This window comes from Antedon bifida, chromosome 7, assembly GCF_963402885.1.
Source record: "Antedon bifida chromosome 7, ecAntBifi1.1, whole genome shotgun sequence".
Taxonomy (NCBI): Eukaryota; Metazoa; Echinodermata; class Crinoidea; order Comatulida; family Antedonidae; genus Antedon; species Antedon bifida.
In genome coordinates, this window is record NC_136232.1 from 27,478,991 (window position 1) to 27,493,117 (window position 14,127).

The following is a 14,127-nucleotide window of genomic DNA, read 5'->3' on the forward strand; positions in this document are numbered from 1 at the left end:
TTACTCACATCTTTTAACACCTTTAATTACTCTACTCTAGACAATATATAAAGATTGTACATTAATCAGGGTCAATAGAATTTAGTAGAAATTGATAGGGTGATGAACTTAATTTCTGCTATATCACTACATGTTCATTAAATCTTATAGATCAATAATTTTAAGTTTTCTACTTGGCTTATCCTACCATTAAATACATAAAAAGTTAATTTGAGTAATATTAACCTTTTTTCATTGTATTGGTACAACATTTGTATCATTCTGAGATTGTTGCTCTGTTCATTATGGGTTAATAGAATATAATTGATAGTATGATGGGCATAATTTCTGCTATATCACCATAGTCATTAAAGAATAAGAGTTTATGTGTTCATTAAATCTTATGGATCAATAATTTTAAGTTTTCTACTTGGCTTCTCCTACCATTGCATTAACGCATATTAGTATCTATAATTGAGTGACTTATTCTATGAGCCATATGCCCAATTTATGATATCACTTAATTTTTAAAGTAACTACTTTGTTTAATTCTGAATGTTTTGTGAGTTTTTGATCAAACTGCACATTATGGGAATCATATTTTGCTAATAAACACAGCACCAATGCAAACAAGTCCACTTATTTTTCACGACTTGATGCTCCTATTGTCTGCTTTTACAACTACCTGAAGGAGAATTATTATTATCGGCTTATAATTGTATAGACTATTAATACTTGGTCTTTTTACACACCTACTACAAATTGTTATGCCACATGCATAGCTTCAACCCAAAGTAAACTGTTAAGTTGAACTTTTATTACTTTATTATCAATGTCGCTATAATTTGCATACATTGTAATGTAATTAATTCATATTAAAATGAGAAGTTTTAAGGTCTACAGTTTAATTTAAAATTGATATATGATTCACCAAATGATTTAATTTTTCTTTCTTTTTTCTTTCATCCTTCATGGTTACTTAAAGAAAGAACAGAGATTACAATTGAGCATAAAACTGAATTCTCAGTTAAAATATTCTAAATCTGAACAGAGATTAAAATTGAGCATAAAACTGAATTCTCAGTTAAATATCAAATAAATATAAAATTATAAAATATCAACCTTAAAATATGATTAGCCTTATAAATTTATTTAGCGTTGACTGGGTAAGTGAGTCATACTCAATCCAGGTGTGTTTCATAGCTTAAGTACAAGCTTAAGCTATGCTTATTTAGCAATGATCACCTAATAAAAGTGTAATTTGGTGATTACAACTGGATATTTATTTTGAAACATTTACAACGTTGAATTTAAGAACTGTTGATCAATTTAGTATTAGAGAATATTTAACTGTACCAAAAAATATTGTAAATTAGTAATTATTTTATTTATTCATTAATCAATTATTATTCATTAATCAATTGTTGACTAAAGTGTAATATTTTAGTGAATTTTCATATTAATAATTAATTATAAAAAATAACTGGAGAAACTTGACATTCTGTACGTTTGTTGCTCCATTTCCAAAAGGATGGACAGTTACTAGATTATTAAGGAAAATTACATTCTGTACGTGTGTTGCTCCATTTCCAAAAGGATGGACAGTTTACATGCTTCAGGAAATTATTTACTTCTGTTTCAATTCTTCATTTCCTATTGAAGATATTTAGTCATTGTTTTATAGTGTATTGTTTTGCTAGTAATTATTACTATAGAAACTGTTAATTATTGTCAATATGTCATCTTATAATATCAACAAGCTTCTACAGAGATGCATGATGACCTGATATTCGCAATGTATGTAATGAGATTGTGTGTGTTGCAAGCTGTATGGCTGACTCTATAATATATGCGTACTACACCACCCTATATTGGAATAATCAATGTACACCTTTAAATGCTGCCGATGTGCATTATTTAGTTAGTAACATCAGGTGTCAAGCCAGTGTTTGATATCACAAGTACGATCTTTTACTAAAAATTGATTTTTTTCGTTGATATCAAGTTGTGTCAAATTATTTACATTGACAAATTTGAAATTTAACATTGTTTCATTACTCACTTCAATAAAGTATTAACTATGCACACAATTACTTCAGTAGTAAAATACTGTACCACATTAATTAGCCTTTTTAGAGGTATGTTATCATCAATTTAAATCTTTAGTATATACACAACCATAAACTGTAATATTGTATATAAAATCTATTTTAATATTGCCATCCAGTTAATTTTAAATTGATCCCAGACTCCATAAGCAATAAGTTACTGGTTTTTTTTCTCAAAATGCTGTGAAAACAAGTAAAAAGGGAAAGAAAAAGTTTATGCCAGAACCCAAACTGAAGTATGGGTGATACACCCTCGTCACTAACCATGGTTTGTGCTAACACAAATATTGGCCTTCTCAAAACTTGGGCGCCTTCTATCCTAGCTAGTAAAACAAATTTGAACAAAAGGGATTAGAAATGTTGTGTTATAGAAACATTTATAAAATAAATGTTAACAAAATCAGATTAAAGGAGAGATGTACTGTACATGAATGTTTTGAGTCATTTGGCCTCTATGGAATCATTACATGAACCAAAGAGCATATGATTTCCTGTGTTTTGGCTATATTTAAATTTTGTCATTATTTCGCTGTCACACATTATACTAGCTTAACCATTTGCTGGCTGCAGTAAATTTGACTTTACATGCAAGTTATTTTGGTTTACAAGCTGTTTAAATATTTTGTGGCTCATTTCTATCGATGATTTGTATTAATTGAACGTTGTCTACAACATTGTTCAAGTTCCTGCCATAATCAGTTAGATTTTTACGACAATATGTCGCTAACACGTTCTTGTCATTTACAGACTGCCCAGAACAGACTGCTTATTAAAGGAGGCAAAATTGTGAATGCAGATCGTATGTTTGTAGCTGACATCTACATTGAAGATGGAATTATACGGTAAAAACATTTTAATTTTTGTTTTGAACCATATTTTAAACCTAAGTTGATCAGGCTATATTAAAATATAAACAATAATTATACAAAACAGCCTCTGTAATTGCAGCATTACTTGCAGTATGTATAATTGCTTTAAATAGCAATTGTCAAATTGTAATAAATGCTTTCTTGCTTCAAGTATTCTATTTCTAAGTTGTTATTAAGTGTTGATAAATACATTTTTTTGGTTGTGAAATTGAGGTTTTTAGCACTGAATAGGACAGGTATGGTTTAGATTACTGATCTCATCATTACATTTTTTCTGAAAAAATAGCCACCGGTACTAAAAATGCAGAACACTCAATGTACACTTTGTTGATCTAATATTATATTTATTTAATTTCTAGACAAGTTGGAGAAAACCTTATTACACCTGGTGGCGCCAAACAGATTGATGCTAAAGGGAAGCTGATTATGCCTGGGGGTATTGACACCCATACTCATTTTGAAATGCCATTTATGGGTACCAGGTCAATTGATGACTTTTACCATGGAACTAAAGCTGCTTTGGCTGGTGGAACCACAATGATTAGTAAGTATATTTTTAATTAATAACATAAAATCGGGTGTCTAGAAAACTCAGATCTAGAAAACTCAGATCTCAGATATATCTGAGTTTTCTAGATCTAGAAAAGTAGATATCTGAGATCCCAGATCATCAAATGGATCGTTCCATTATTATTAGAGGGTAGCATATTTGAAATACTACACAGTATTATACGTTTTCTTACTAATAATAATAATTATTGTAACTTGTAGTAGCAGCAGCCTACGACTTAAATCATAAAGAAATACAGTATACTTTACACCTTTTAAAATGTAGGCTTAGCATTTAGGCCTAGCCTAAAATCCATTAACAAATTATTTTCTATTGCTACATGTTTTTTTTTGTTATTTCAGTTGATCACTGTCTTCCTCAAAAAGGTCAGTCCTTATTGGAAGCATATGAAGACTGGTCTGCAAGAGCAAGTGAAAGAGCTTGCTGTGATTACTCTTTCCATGTTGGTATAACATGGTGGAGTGATGAGGTTAAGAAAGAAATTGAGGTGCTTTGCAAGGAGAAAGGTTAGAAATCTAGAGTAGCAAATTACATTATCAATTCCATGCTAGTAATTTGGAGATTATACTGAGTTTTTTCTCCTTTTTTGCAGGTATAAACTCTTTTAAGATGTTCATGGCATATAAAGGAGTGTTTATGTTGGATGATGATGAAGTAAGTAAACAAACGTATATTCTTCTATAATCTATAATTCTAGTACCTCAACATTTATATACATTTTAATTAATAAGTAATTTTAAAATACATTGAATTTATTTAAACAGATTTACCAAGCGATGTGTATATTAAAAGAGCAAGGAGCTCTAGCTCTGATGCATGCTGAAAATGGAAAGCTTATTAGTGAGGTATGTAATGTTCACATAATATTCTTAATGCAAAATTGTTATAATATTACTATTTATAAAATTCATCGCAATGTACTGAAATACAAAAACAACATATTTACATTTTTTGCAGTGTTGTAAAAAGATGCTAGCTTTAGGAATCACAGGACCAGAAGGTCATGAACTTTCTCGTCCAGAGGAGGTGAGTCTTTATTGAAATATGTTATGCTTTAACTGAGCATAATGATTTGGCCAATAATACACCATCATACAACATTCAAATGACATTGATTACAACCTTTGCGTACTAATATTTACTGATGAACATTCTACCATGTTTATTTCATTTCCAATGTAGCAATCTGCTTGTTAAAAAGCTTATTGGTTCTTAAATAAAAAGGAATCAACTTTTCTCTTTTTCCAAGTCTACACTTAACCATTATATTATTGTTACACCAAAGTGATCCTAGCCATATATGAGCAGATTTAAATGTATCCTGCTAAGTTTATGATGTTTTGATATGGTGGGTGGGGTATTTTGCATGTTGTATTAGTTGTCAATGTTTGCTGTCTTTAGGTTGAAGAAGAAGCTACAACTCGTGCTATAGTGATTGCTAACCAGGCACAATGCCCACTTTACATTGTTCATGTCATGAGTAAAAGTGCTGCTAATGCAATTAGTAAAGCTCGCAGGGAAGGTACATCAACAACTTTTTATGGGGAACTGTCTTCTCAATAGTTACTCTTTATGCATTAGTTACAACTTATATTAAATCAGGTTTTTATTTATTGATTTGACTTAATTACATAGTTTGTCATTCAGTAATTTGTCAAAATTATATAGAAATACTATTTAATTGTGGTATATTTGATACTGTTGTTTGATACTGCTTGATACTGTTGTTTGATACTGGTTGATACTGTTGTTTGATACTGGTTGATACTGGTTGATACTGTTGTTTGATACTGGTTGATACTGGTTGATACTGGCTGATACTGGTTGATACTGGTTGATACTGGTTGATACTGGTTGATACTGTTGTTTGATACTGGTTGATACTGGTTGATATTGGTTGATATTGCATAAAGAGTTACTGTGTGAAGTCAAGTTTTCAAATTATTATACAATTTTTTTGATTAACATAATTTTATTTATTAATTTCTTGCTATGACGGTAAAGGTTGAGGTAGCAGCAGTGAATAACGCTATTTGTCTGGCCAATCAGGCTGGCTGCCCACTTTATATTGTACGGATCACTAGCAAAGGAACAGCTGATGCTGTTGCTACTGCTAGACAGAGAGGTAGAACTTGATATATGCTGTAATTAATGTGTATTGCATGATGTAATGTTGTGTATGATGACGTTTTGGTAAAATTTTGTCAGGCATGTAATCTCTTGTATATTGTGTTTTGTTTTTTTGGCAATAGAGATATTCTTGTCCAATTTAGACGTTTTAAACCAATCAAAACCTTTAGAAAACATTAAACACTTACAGTATTTAATCATTTGTTAAATTGTTTTTTTCCTTAAATTTCTTTTACAAATTTAAATTAAAAATAAAAATTATAAAAATTTGAATTTGCTGTAAATTATATTTTTAAAATATAGGTTTCATGCCATTTGAAAGAGCTATACTGTACCATCATATGTCTTTTGTAATCTGTGTTTGCTATTTCATTATTCATTATAATGTTAAATTTGCTTTAACACTCTTGGTTATTTGGCCAACTTTGTAGTTGTTTTATGTTTCATTTGTAGTTTTGTACAGTTAATTTGAAATAATAGTACACTTGTGTTTGTAAAAAACCAATACAATTTGTGTTTTGTAATAGTTTGATGGTGTCATTGATTTCATTAATTTGCATTGTTCATAATTGTTTATTAATGGTATTGTAATTGGTTGTAGGCAAAGTTGTATTTGGGGAACCAATTGCAGCATCTTTAGGGGTTGATGGATCTCATTATTGGGACAAAGACTGGAAACATGCTGCAGCTTATGTTATGGGCCCTCCACTTAGACCCGATGTTACCACACCAGGCTATCTAATGGATCTTTTAGCAAAGTAAGTATTTGAATTAAGGCTGTTTATGTTATGGGCCCTCCACTTAGACCCGATGTTACCACACCAGGCTATCTAATGGATCTTTTAGCAAAGTAAGTATCTGAATTATTAGGCTGTTTATGTTATGGGCCCTCCACTTAGACCCGATGTTACCACACCAGGCTATCTAATGGATCTTTTAGCAAAGTAAGTATCTGAATTAAGGCTGTTTATGTTATGGGCCCTCCACTTAGACCCGATGTTACCACACCAGGCTATCTAATGGATCTTTTAGCAAAGTAAGTATCTGAATTAAGGCTGTTTATGTTATGGGCCCTTCACTTAGACCCGATGTTACCACACCAGGCTATCTAATGGATCTTTTAGCAAAGTAAGTATTTGAATTAAGGCTGTTTATGTTATGGGCCCTCCACTTAGACCCGATGTTACCACACCAGGCTATCTAATGGATCTTTTAGCAAAGTAAGTACACTTAGACCCGATGTTACCACACCAGGCTATCTAATGGATCTTTTAGCAAAGTAAGTATTTGAATTAAGGCTGTTTATGTTATGGGCCCTCCACTTAGACCCGATGTTACCACACCAGGCTATCTAATGGATCTTTTAGCAAAGTAAGTATTAACATGCTGCAGCTTATGTTATGGGCCCTCCACTTAGACCCGATGTTACCACACCAGGCTATCTAATGGATCTTTTAGCAAAGTAAGTATTTGAATTAAGGCTGTTTTTCCGCAAAAGGCACAAATTAACCGATAAATTAACAAATAATTAAGCGATAAAATCCTGTGGAAACAATGTTTAACTGATTCCACTCAAGAAAAATTAACCAATAACTATTTCATTCAAAAAAGATAATTGATGTTGACCTGAAGGAAAAAAATGTGTTCTGATTGTGTGCTAAGGACCTAATGATTGATCATGCATACTTGATGTTTTTATGAATTATCTGATTGATTAAAATTTGTTCCGATAAAGTTTGTTTTGGAAACATGACTTAATACATTGAACATTGATTTATTAATGAATGAATTAAATACGATAGTGTATGAATGTAACTGTACATCCCATATCTAATATAAATGATTTCAAAACTATTTGTTTATGTAGTGGCGATCTGCACCTGACTGGCACAGATAATTGTACATTCAATCCTGATCAAAAAGCTCTTGGAAAAGATGATTTCACAAAGATTCCCAATGGTGTTAATGGAGTTGAAGACAGAATGTCAATCATATGGGAGAAGGGTGTGGTAAGCAAAAATGTTGCATAATTATTTATTTTTAATCACATTTCTTAGTGATTGTAACAAATATTATTACTTGTATTCTAAAAGGTTTTAACAAGAAATTATGTATGTTATTTTAATTTGATGAAAACTGTAGTGTATTAAAACAAATGTGTATTTCATATACTATAATTATTATTTTATTACAAATAACATTTTAACAGGTATGACCATTTTGACACTTAGTTAACTCTCTATTAGTTTAATGTTATGTGTTTTACTAGATTATTGTTCATTTTCAGATGTATTATTTGTATTGTTTGTTTTCAGTATACAGGAAAGATGGATCCATGTAGATTTGTAGCTGTTACAAGTACCAATGCTGCTAAAATATTTAATTTCTACCCAAAGAAGGTAAACATTTCATAAACCTATTATTAAGGATTATAGCACATTATGCCAAGTATTCATGTACTAACAATAATCAAGTTTACATGAATTCTAGAGAATATTTTGTATTTAATTGTATTATTTCAGGGAGTAATTCAAGTTGGTTCGGATGCTGACCTTGTAATTTGGGATCCAAATGCAACCAGAACAATTTCAAAGGACACTCACCATCATGTAAGTCAATTTCACTTCAACATTTACCATCATATAAGTCAATTTTGCTTCAACACTCACCATCATGTAAGTCAATTTTGTTTCAACACTCACCATCATGTAAGTCAATTTTGTTTCAACACTCACCATCATGTAAGTCAATTTTGTTTCAACACTCACCATCATGTAAGTCAATTTTGCTTCAACACTCACCATCATGTAAGTCAATTTTGTTTCAACACACACCATCATGTAAGTCAATTTCACTTCAACATTCACCATCATGCAAGTCAATTTTGCTCCAACACTCGCCATCATGTAAGTCAATTTTGTTTCAACACTCACCATCATGTAAGTCAATTTTGCTTCAACACTCATCATCATCATGTTCGTGAAGACCTATCTTATCGAGTTTGGTCTGAACTTAATAACGAATCACTGGAAAGTGTGTGGATAACAACCCGGCCAAAACGTTTGCCGCGACAATATTCGAACATCTCCTACGGCCTTATCTATCACCCGGAGAGTTCTGTAAATAATGATTGGGAAATGGCGTCTCACATTACACAGAGTTTAGATTATATTTGTAGTAAACATCCGGAATCAGGAATAATCGTCACAGGAGACTTCAACCGAATGAGAGACAACCTTATTGTTAAGTATCCCTTAAAACAGATCGTTAAAGTATCAACTAGAGATCGCGCATCACTTGATTTAATATATACTAATATGAGCGATGTTTTTAATGCACCTACTAAAGAATCACCTTTAGGACTGTCTGATCACAACGTCATCGTATGCACCCCAATCGTAGGAACATTTAAATCGCCTAACGTCTTCGCTTACCATACAAAACGTAGCTGTAAACCGGGTGCCAAGGAAAACTTCGAACGCGACATTAATAACATTAGATGGCAAGATCTATATCGAATGGATGGATGCTGTAACCAGTTTGAACTGTATCATAAGAACATTTCTGAACTCTTAAATTTACACTTCCCCCAAGTAACGATTAAAAGACTTCTTAAAGATAAGCCATGGGTAAATAATGCGTTTAAAGGTATCGTTTCTAGACGGCAAGCAGCTTTTGCAATTGACCCCATGTCTGCCGAATATAAGAAACTTAGAAACTTATCTAACCGAATGGCTAAATCTTTGAGAGGTGATTTTTATCGTAATAGTATTGCCCAGTTATTCTCGTCCGATTCTAAATCTTGGTGGAGGGGTATTAAACAATTTCTTAATCTCGGAAAGGGTACTAAGTACTTTAAAACTATGGCTAATGAATTATGTAACGGGAACGTATACGATCTTACCACGAAAATTAGTGGTTTTTTCCAGTCCCTGACTTCTGAGTTCAAACCTCTTGAACCAAAAACCAATGATTGTAACACTGTAGTACCACCCCATTTAATTATCACGCCAGAGACAATTGAGTCTAAGCTTAAACTTGTGAAATGTAATAAAGCCCCAGGCCCGGACGGAATCCCTCCGTGGGTACTACGTGATTTTGCCAATGTCCTTTCCAAGCCAATAAGTGCAATAGTTAACTCCAGTTTAAGGGAAGGGGTTCTCCCCATGCTTTGGAAGTCAGCCGATATAATCCCCATTCCAAAGGTTAACCCACCTAAGGTTCTTGAGAATGACTTGCGTCCTATTTCGCTGACTTCCACCACCATGAAAGTTATTGAAGGGATCGTAGGGGAAATGATTTGGGTCCAAATTAAAGATAAAATCAAGTTGAATCAATTTGGTTGCTCTAAGGGTGTGTCTACCACTGACGCTCTTATACATTTGTTAACCGAATGCTTTAATGCTACTGACCAAGGAGATGAAATGAGATTATTATTGCTTGATTTCAAAAAGGCTTATGATTTAATTGACCATAATATATTAATTGATAAGTTGTATAATTTAGGGGTCGAAGACCATCTAATCTCTTGGATCTATGCTTTTCTATGTGATAGAAAACAACGTGTTAAACTAGGCGATGAATTGTCCCCTTGGACAGTCGTTAAGGGTGGTATCCCCCAAGGATCCTGGTTGGGGCCCATGTTGTTTATCATCTTTGTCGACGATCTTCTGGATGGGGTGCCGTGCATGAAATACATGGACGACACCTCCATCCATGAACGCGTCTGCAACGATGGGGCAACTGTACTTCAAACCACTCTTGACGAAACTGTCCAGTGGGCTAAGGATAACATTATGTACCTTAATATTAAGAAAACGAAAGAGATGAGAATTAGTTGTAAAAGGTCAAAGACTGCTTTTGAGCCACTCCATGTTGGAGATTGTAATCTGGAACGTGTTGACGAATTTAAACTTCTTGGTGTAATTATTTCTCATAATTTGTCATGGCAACCTCATATTGATCAAATGATTAGTAAATGTAATTCTAGAATGTACTTTCTCAAACAGGTGCGGAGGGCAGGCCTGGATGCCCCCGCACTTGTCCAATTTTATACTAGTATCATTAGACCAATATTAGAATATGCGGCCCCAGTTTGGGGATCAAATATTACGAAGCAACAGAATCAACAACTTGAACAAATTCAGAGAAGGGCCCTTAAATGTATTTTTCCGCATGCTACTTATTCCGATGCCCGCAGCTTCCTTGGTTTTTCTACCTTAGAAGACCGCCGTGTTCGACTGTGCAAGGATTTTTTTGTTAAAATCAAAGACCCCAGTCACAGATTGAATCATTTGTTACCGGAGGCTCCTTCTGCTGCTTATAATCTTAGAAGACTCCGTGAGTTCTGTATCCCTAGAGTTAAAACTAACCGTTCAAAAACGTTTATTATTAATCACGGATTATTCCAAAAATGGTAAACATTTTGTGTTATGTTTCCGCGACTTTCCGTACCTTTGTGTGTAAATATTATTGAACATTTTTGAAGTTTTAAACATTTTTTAAATTTGTAAACATTTTTAATACTTTTAAATTTTTATCCTGCAGGCCTATGTCTTTAACAATTTGTATTTTTTATTTATTGTTTTTATAATAAGTGATTTTTAATTGTAATTTTGTTTTAATTTTTTGATTGTATGTTCTACATTTCTGAATGTCTTTTATATTTGTATATTGCATTTTATTTTTCTGAGTGAAACGCTTTTGTTAAACTTCAATCTTTCGTTTGATTGCAATAAAGTTCTATTCGTATCATGTAAGTCAATTTCACTTCAACATTTACCATCATATAAGTCAATTTTGCTTCAACACTCACCATCATGTAAGTCAATTTTGTTTCAACACTCACCATCATGTAAGTCAATTTTGTTTCAACACTCACCATCATGTAAGTCAATTTTGTTTCAACACTCACCATCATGTAAGTCAATTTTGCTTCAACACTCACCATCATGTAAGTCAATTTTGTTTCAACACACACCATCATGTAAGTCAATTTCACTTCAACATTCACCATCATGCAAGTCAATTTTGCTCCAACACTCACCATCATGTAAGTCAATTTTGTTTCAACACTCACCATCATGTAAGTCAATTTTGCTTCAACACTCACCATCATGTAAGTCAATTTCACTTCAACATTCACCATCATGCAAGTCAATTTTGTTTCAACACTCACCATCATGTAAGTCAATTTTGTTTCAACACACACCATCATGTAAGTCAATTTTGTTTCAACACTCACCATCATGTAAGTCAATTCTGCTTCAACACACACCATCATGTAAGTAAATTTTGTTTCAACACTCACCATCATGTAAGTCAATTCTGCTTCAACACTCACCATCATGTAAGTCAATTTCACTTCAACATTCACCATCATGTAAGTCAATTTTGCTTCAACACTCACCATCATGTAAGTCAATTTTGCTTCAACACTCGCCTTCATGTAAGTCAATTTTGCTTCAACATTTACCATCATGTAAGTCAATTTTGCTTCAACACTCACCATTATGTAAGTCAATTTTGTTTCAACACTCACCATCATGTAAGTCAACTTTGCTTCAACACTCACCATCATGTAAGTCAATTTTGTTTCAACACTCACCATCATGTAAGTCAATTTTGTTTCAACACACACCATCATGTAAGTCAATTTTGTTTCAACACTCACCATCATGTAAGTCAATTTTGTTTCAACACTCACCATCATGTAAGTCAACTTTGCTTCAACACTCACCATCATGTAAGTCAATTTTGCTTCAACACTCACCATCATGAATCTTTTGTAAACACTTTGTGTATGTTTTTCTCTTTGTATAGGCTGTGACTATGAATATCTTTGAAGGAATGGTTTGTCATGGAGTGGCACTGATAACCATTAGCAATGGAAGAATTGTGTGGGAAGATGAGCAGGTATTCTTTATTAACTGTATTTCTATAATTATAGACACAGGTTTAATAACTAAGCTAAACTAAACACATATTTGATATAACACTGTTGTTGTTTTACAGCTTCATGTTACACAAGGTGCTGGCCGATTTGTTTCACGACCTGTCCATGCATCTGAAGCATATGCCAAGATCCTAATCAGGGATAAAGTTAGTTGATTTCCTTTTTTTTAGTATTTTAACTTGATAACTACTGCTGCCGGAACATATTGTATGTCCACATTAACACGACATAAGTGACTATGTTGTGTAATGTAGTTTGTATAACATATTGTATGTCCACATTAACACAACATAAGTGACTATGTTGTGTGATGTAGTTTGTATAACATTTTGTATGTCCACATTAACATGACATAAGTGACTATGTTGTGTGATGTAGTTTGTATAACATATTGTATGTCCACATTAACACAACATAAGTTACTATGTTGTGTGATGTAGTTTGTATAACATATTGTATGTCCACATTAACACAACATAAGTTACTATGTTGTGTGATGTAGTTTGTATAACATATTGTATGTCCACATTAACACAACATAAGTTACTATGTTGTGTGATGTAGTTTGTATAACATATTGTATGTCCACATTAACACAACATAAGTGACTATGTTGTGTGATGTAGTTTGTATAACATATTGTATGTCCACATTAACATGACATAAGTGACTATGTTGTGTGATGTAGTTTGTATAACATTTTGTATGTCCACATTAACACAACATAAGTTACTATGTTTTGTGATGTAGTTTGTATAACATATTGTATGTCCACATTAACACAACATAAGTTACTATGTTGTGTAATGTAGTTTGTATAACATATTGTATGTCCACATTAACACAACATAAGTTACTATGTTGTGTAATGTAGTTTGTATAACATATTGTATGTCCACATTAACACAACATAAGTGACTATGTTGTGTGATGTAGTTTGTATAACATATTGTATGTCCACATTAACACAACATAAGTTACTATGTTGTGTGATGTAGTTTGTATAACATATTGTATGTCCACATTAACACAACATAAGTGACTATGTTGTGTGATGTAGTTTGTATAACAAAATGTATTACTAAAGCTTAGAACACTCTTTGGCATATTGTAAACTGTGATTAATGAAGATCTTTATAAAGTGAATATACATAGATATGTAAAGTTTATAACATTATTAGTATGTTAGATTCCGCTGTGGTTAGGTCAATGCATTATGCTTTCTATGATTATGAATACAATAACTTTAATAGGTGAGAGTACCAGTGGGTGTAGATCGTGAAGCCTATGATGGACCTGTTTGGAACTCTGCTAATGCACCTGCTAATAGTGTTAGCAAAGCTGCTCCAAAGCAAACACAAAACCAAGATAGCAAGACAGCAACACGCCATGGCCATCGTGATCTGCATGCTTCTGGATTCAGTCTATCAGGTAGGATAATTCATGTCAAACACTTTTTTTAATTATTATATAATTACTGTTAATAAGACACAAATTTGTCTCTGAAACCATAAA

At 32.7% G+C, this 14,127-nt stretch overlaps 1 protein-coding gene across 7 annotated transcripts in view; it reads left to right on the forward strand.

The window, feature by feature from the left end:
• The window catches only part of LOC144848366 (dihydropyrimidinase-like), a 44,707-nt gene that overhangs the window by 26,668 nt on the left and 3,912 nt on the right, over positions 1–14,127 (forward strand). For 6 of the 7 annotated variants that reach the window (XM_078705091.1, XM_078705090.1, XM_078705092.1 and 3 more), the window contains exons 2-15: positions 2,835–2,929; positions 3,316–3,500; positions 3,869–4,033; positions 4,120–4,181; positions 4,292–4,372; positions 4,485–4,553; positions 4,929–5,049; positions 6,259–6,415; positions 7,525–7,666; positions 7,973–8,056; positions 8,180–8,266; positions 12,480–12,572; positions 12,672–12,758; positions 13,866–14,043. In XM_078705091.1, the coding sequence (XP_078561217.1) occupies positions 2,889–2,929; positions 3,316–3,500; positions 3,869–4,033; positions 4,120–4,181; positions 4,292–4,372; positions 4,485–4,553; positions 4,929–5,049; positions 6,259–6,415; positions 7,525–7,666; positions 7,973–8,056; positions 8,180–8,266; positions 12,480–12,572; positions 12,672–12,758; positions 13,866–14,043 (1,552 nt within the window). In that variant the 5' untranslated portion in view covers positions 2,835–2,888. Of the gene's footprint in view, positions 1–2,834; positions 2,930–3,315; positions 3,501–3,868; positions 4,034–4,119; positions 4,182–4,291; positions 4,373–4,484; positions 4,554–4,928; positions 5,050–5,531; positions 5,653–6,258; positions 6,416–7,524; positions 7,667–7,972; positions 8,057–8,179; positions 8,267–12,479; positions 12,573–12,671; positions 12,759–13,865; positions 14,044–14,127 lie in introns of all 7 variants that reach the window. The other variant, XM_078705087.1, reaches the window with a different exon arrangement.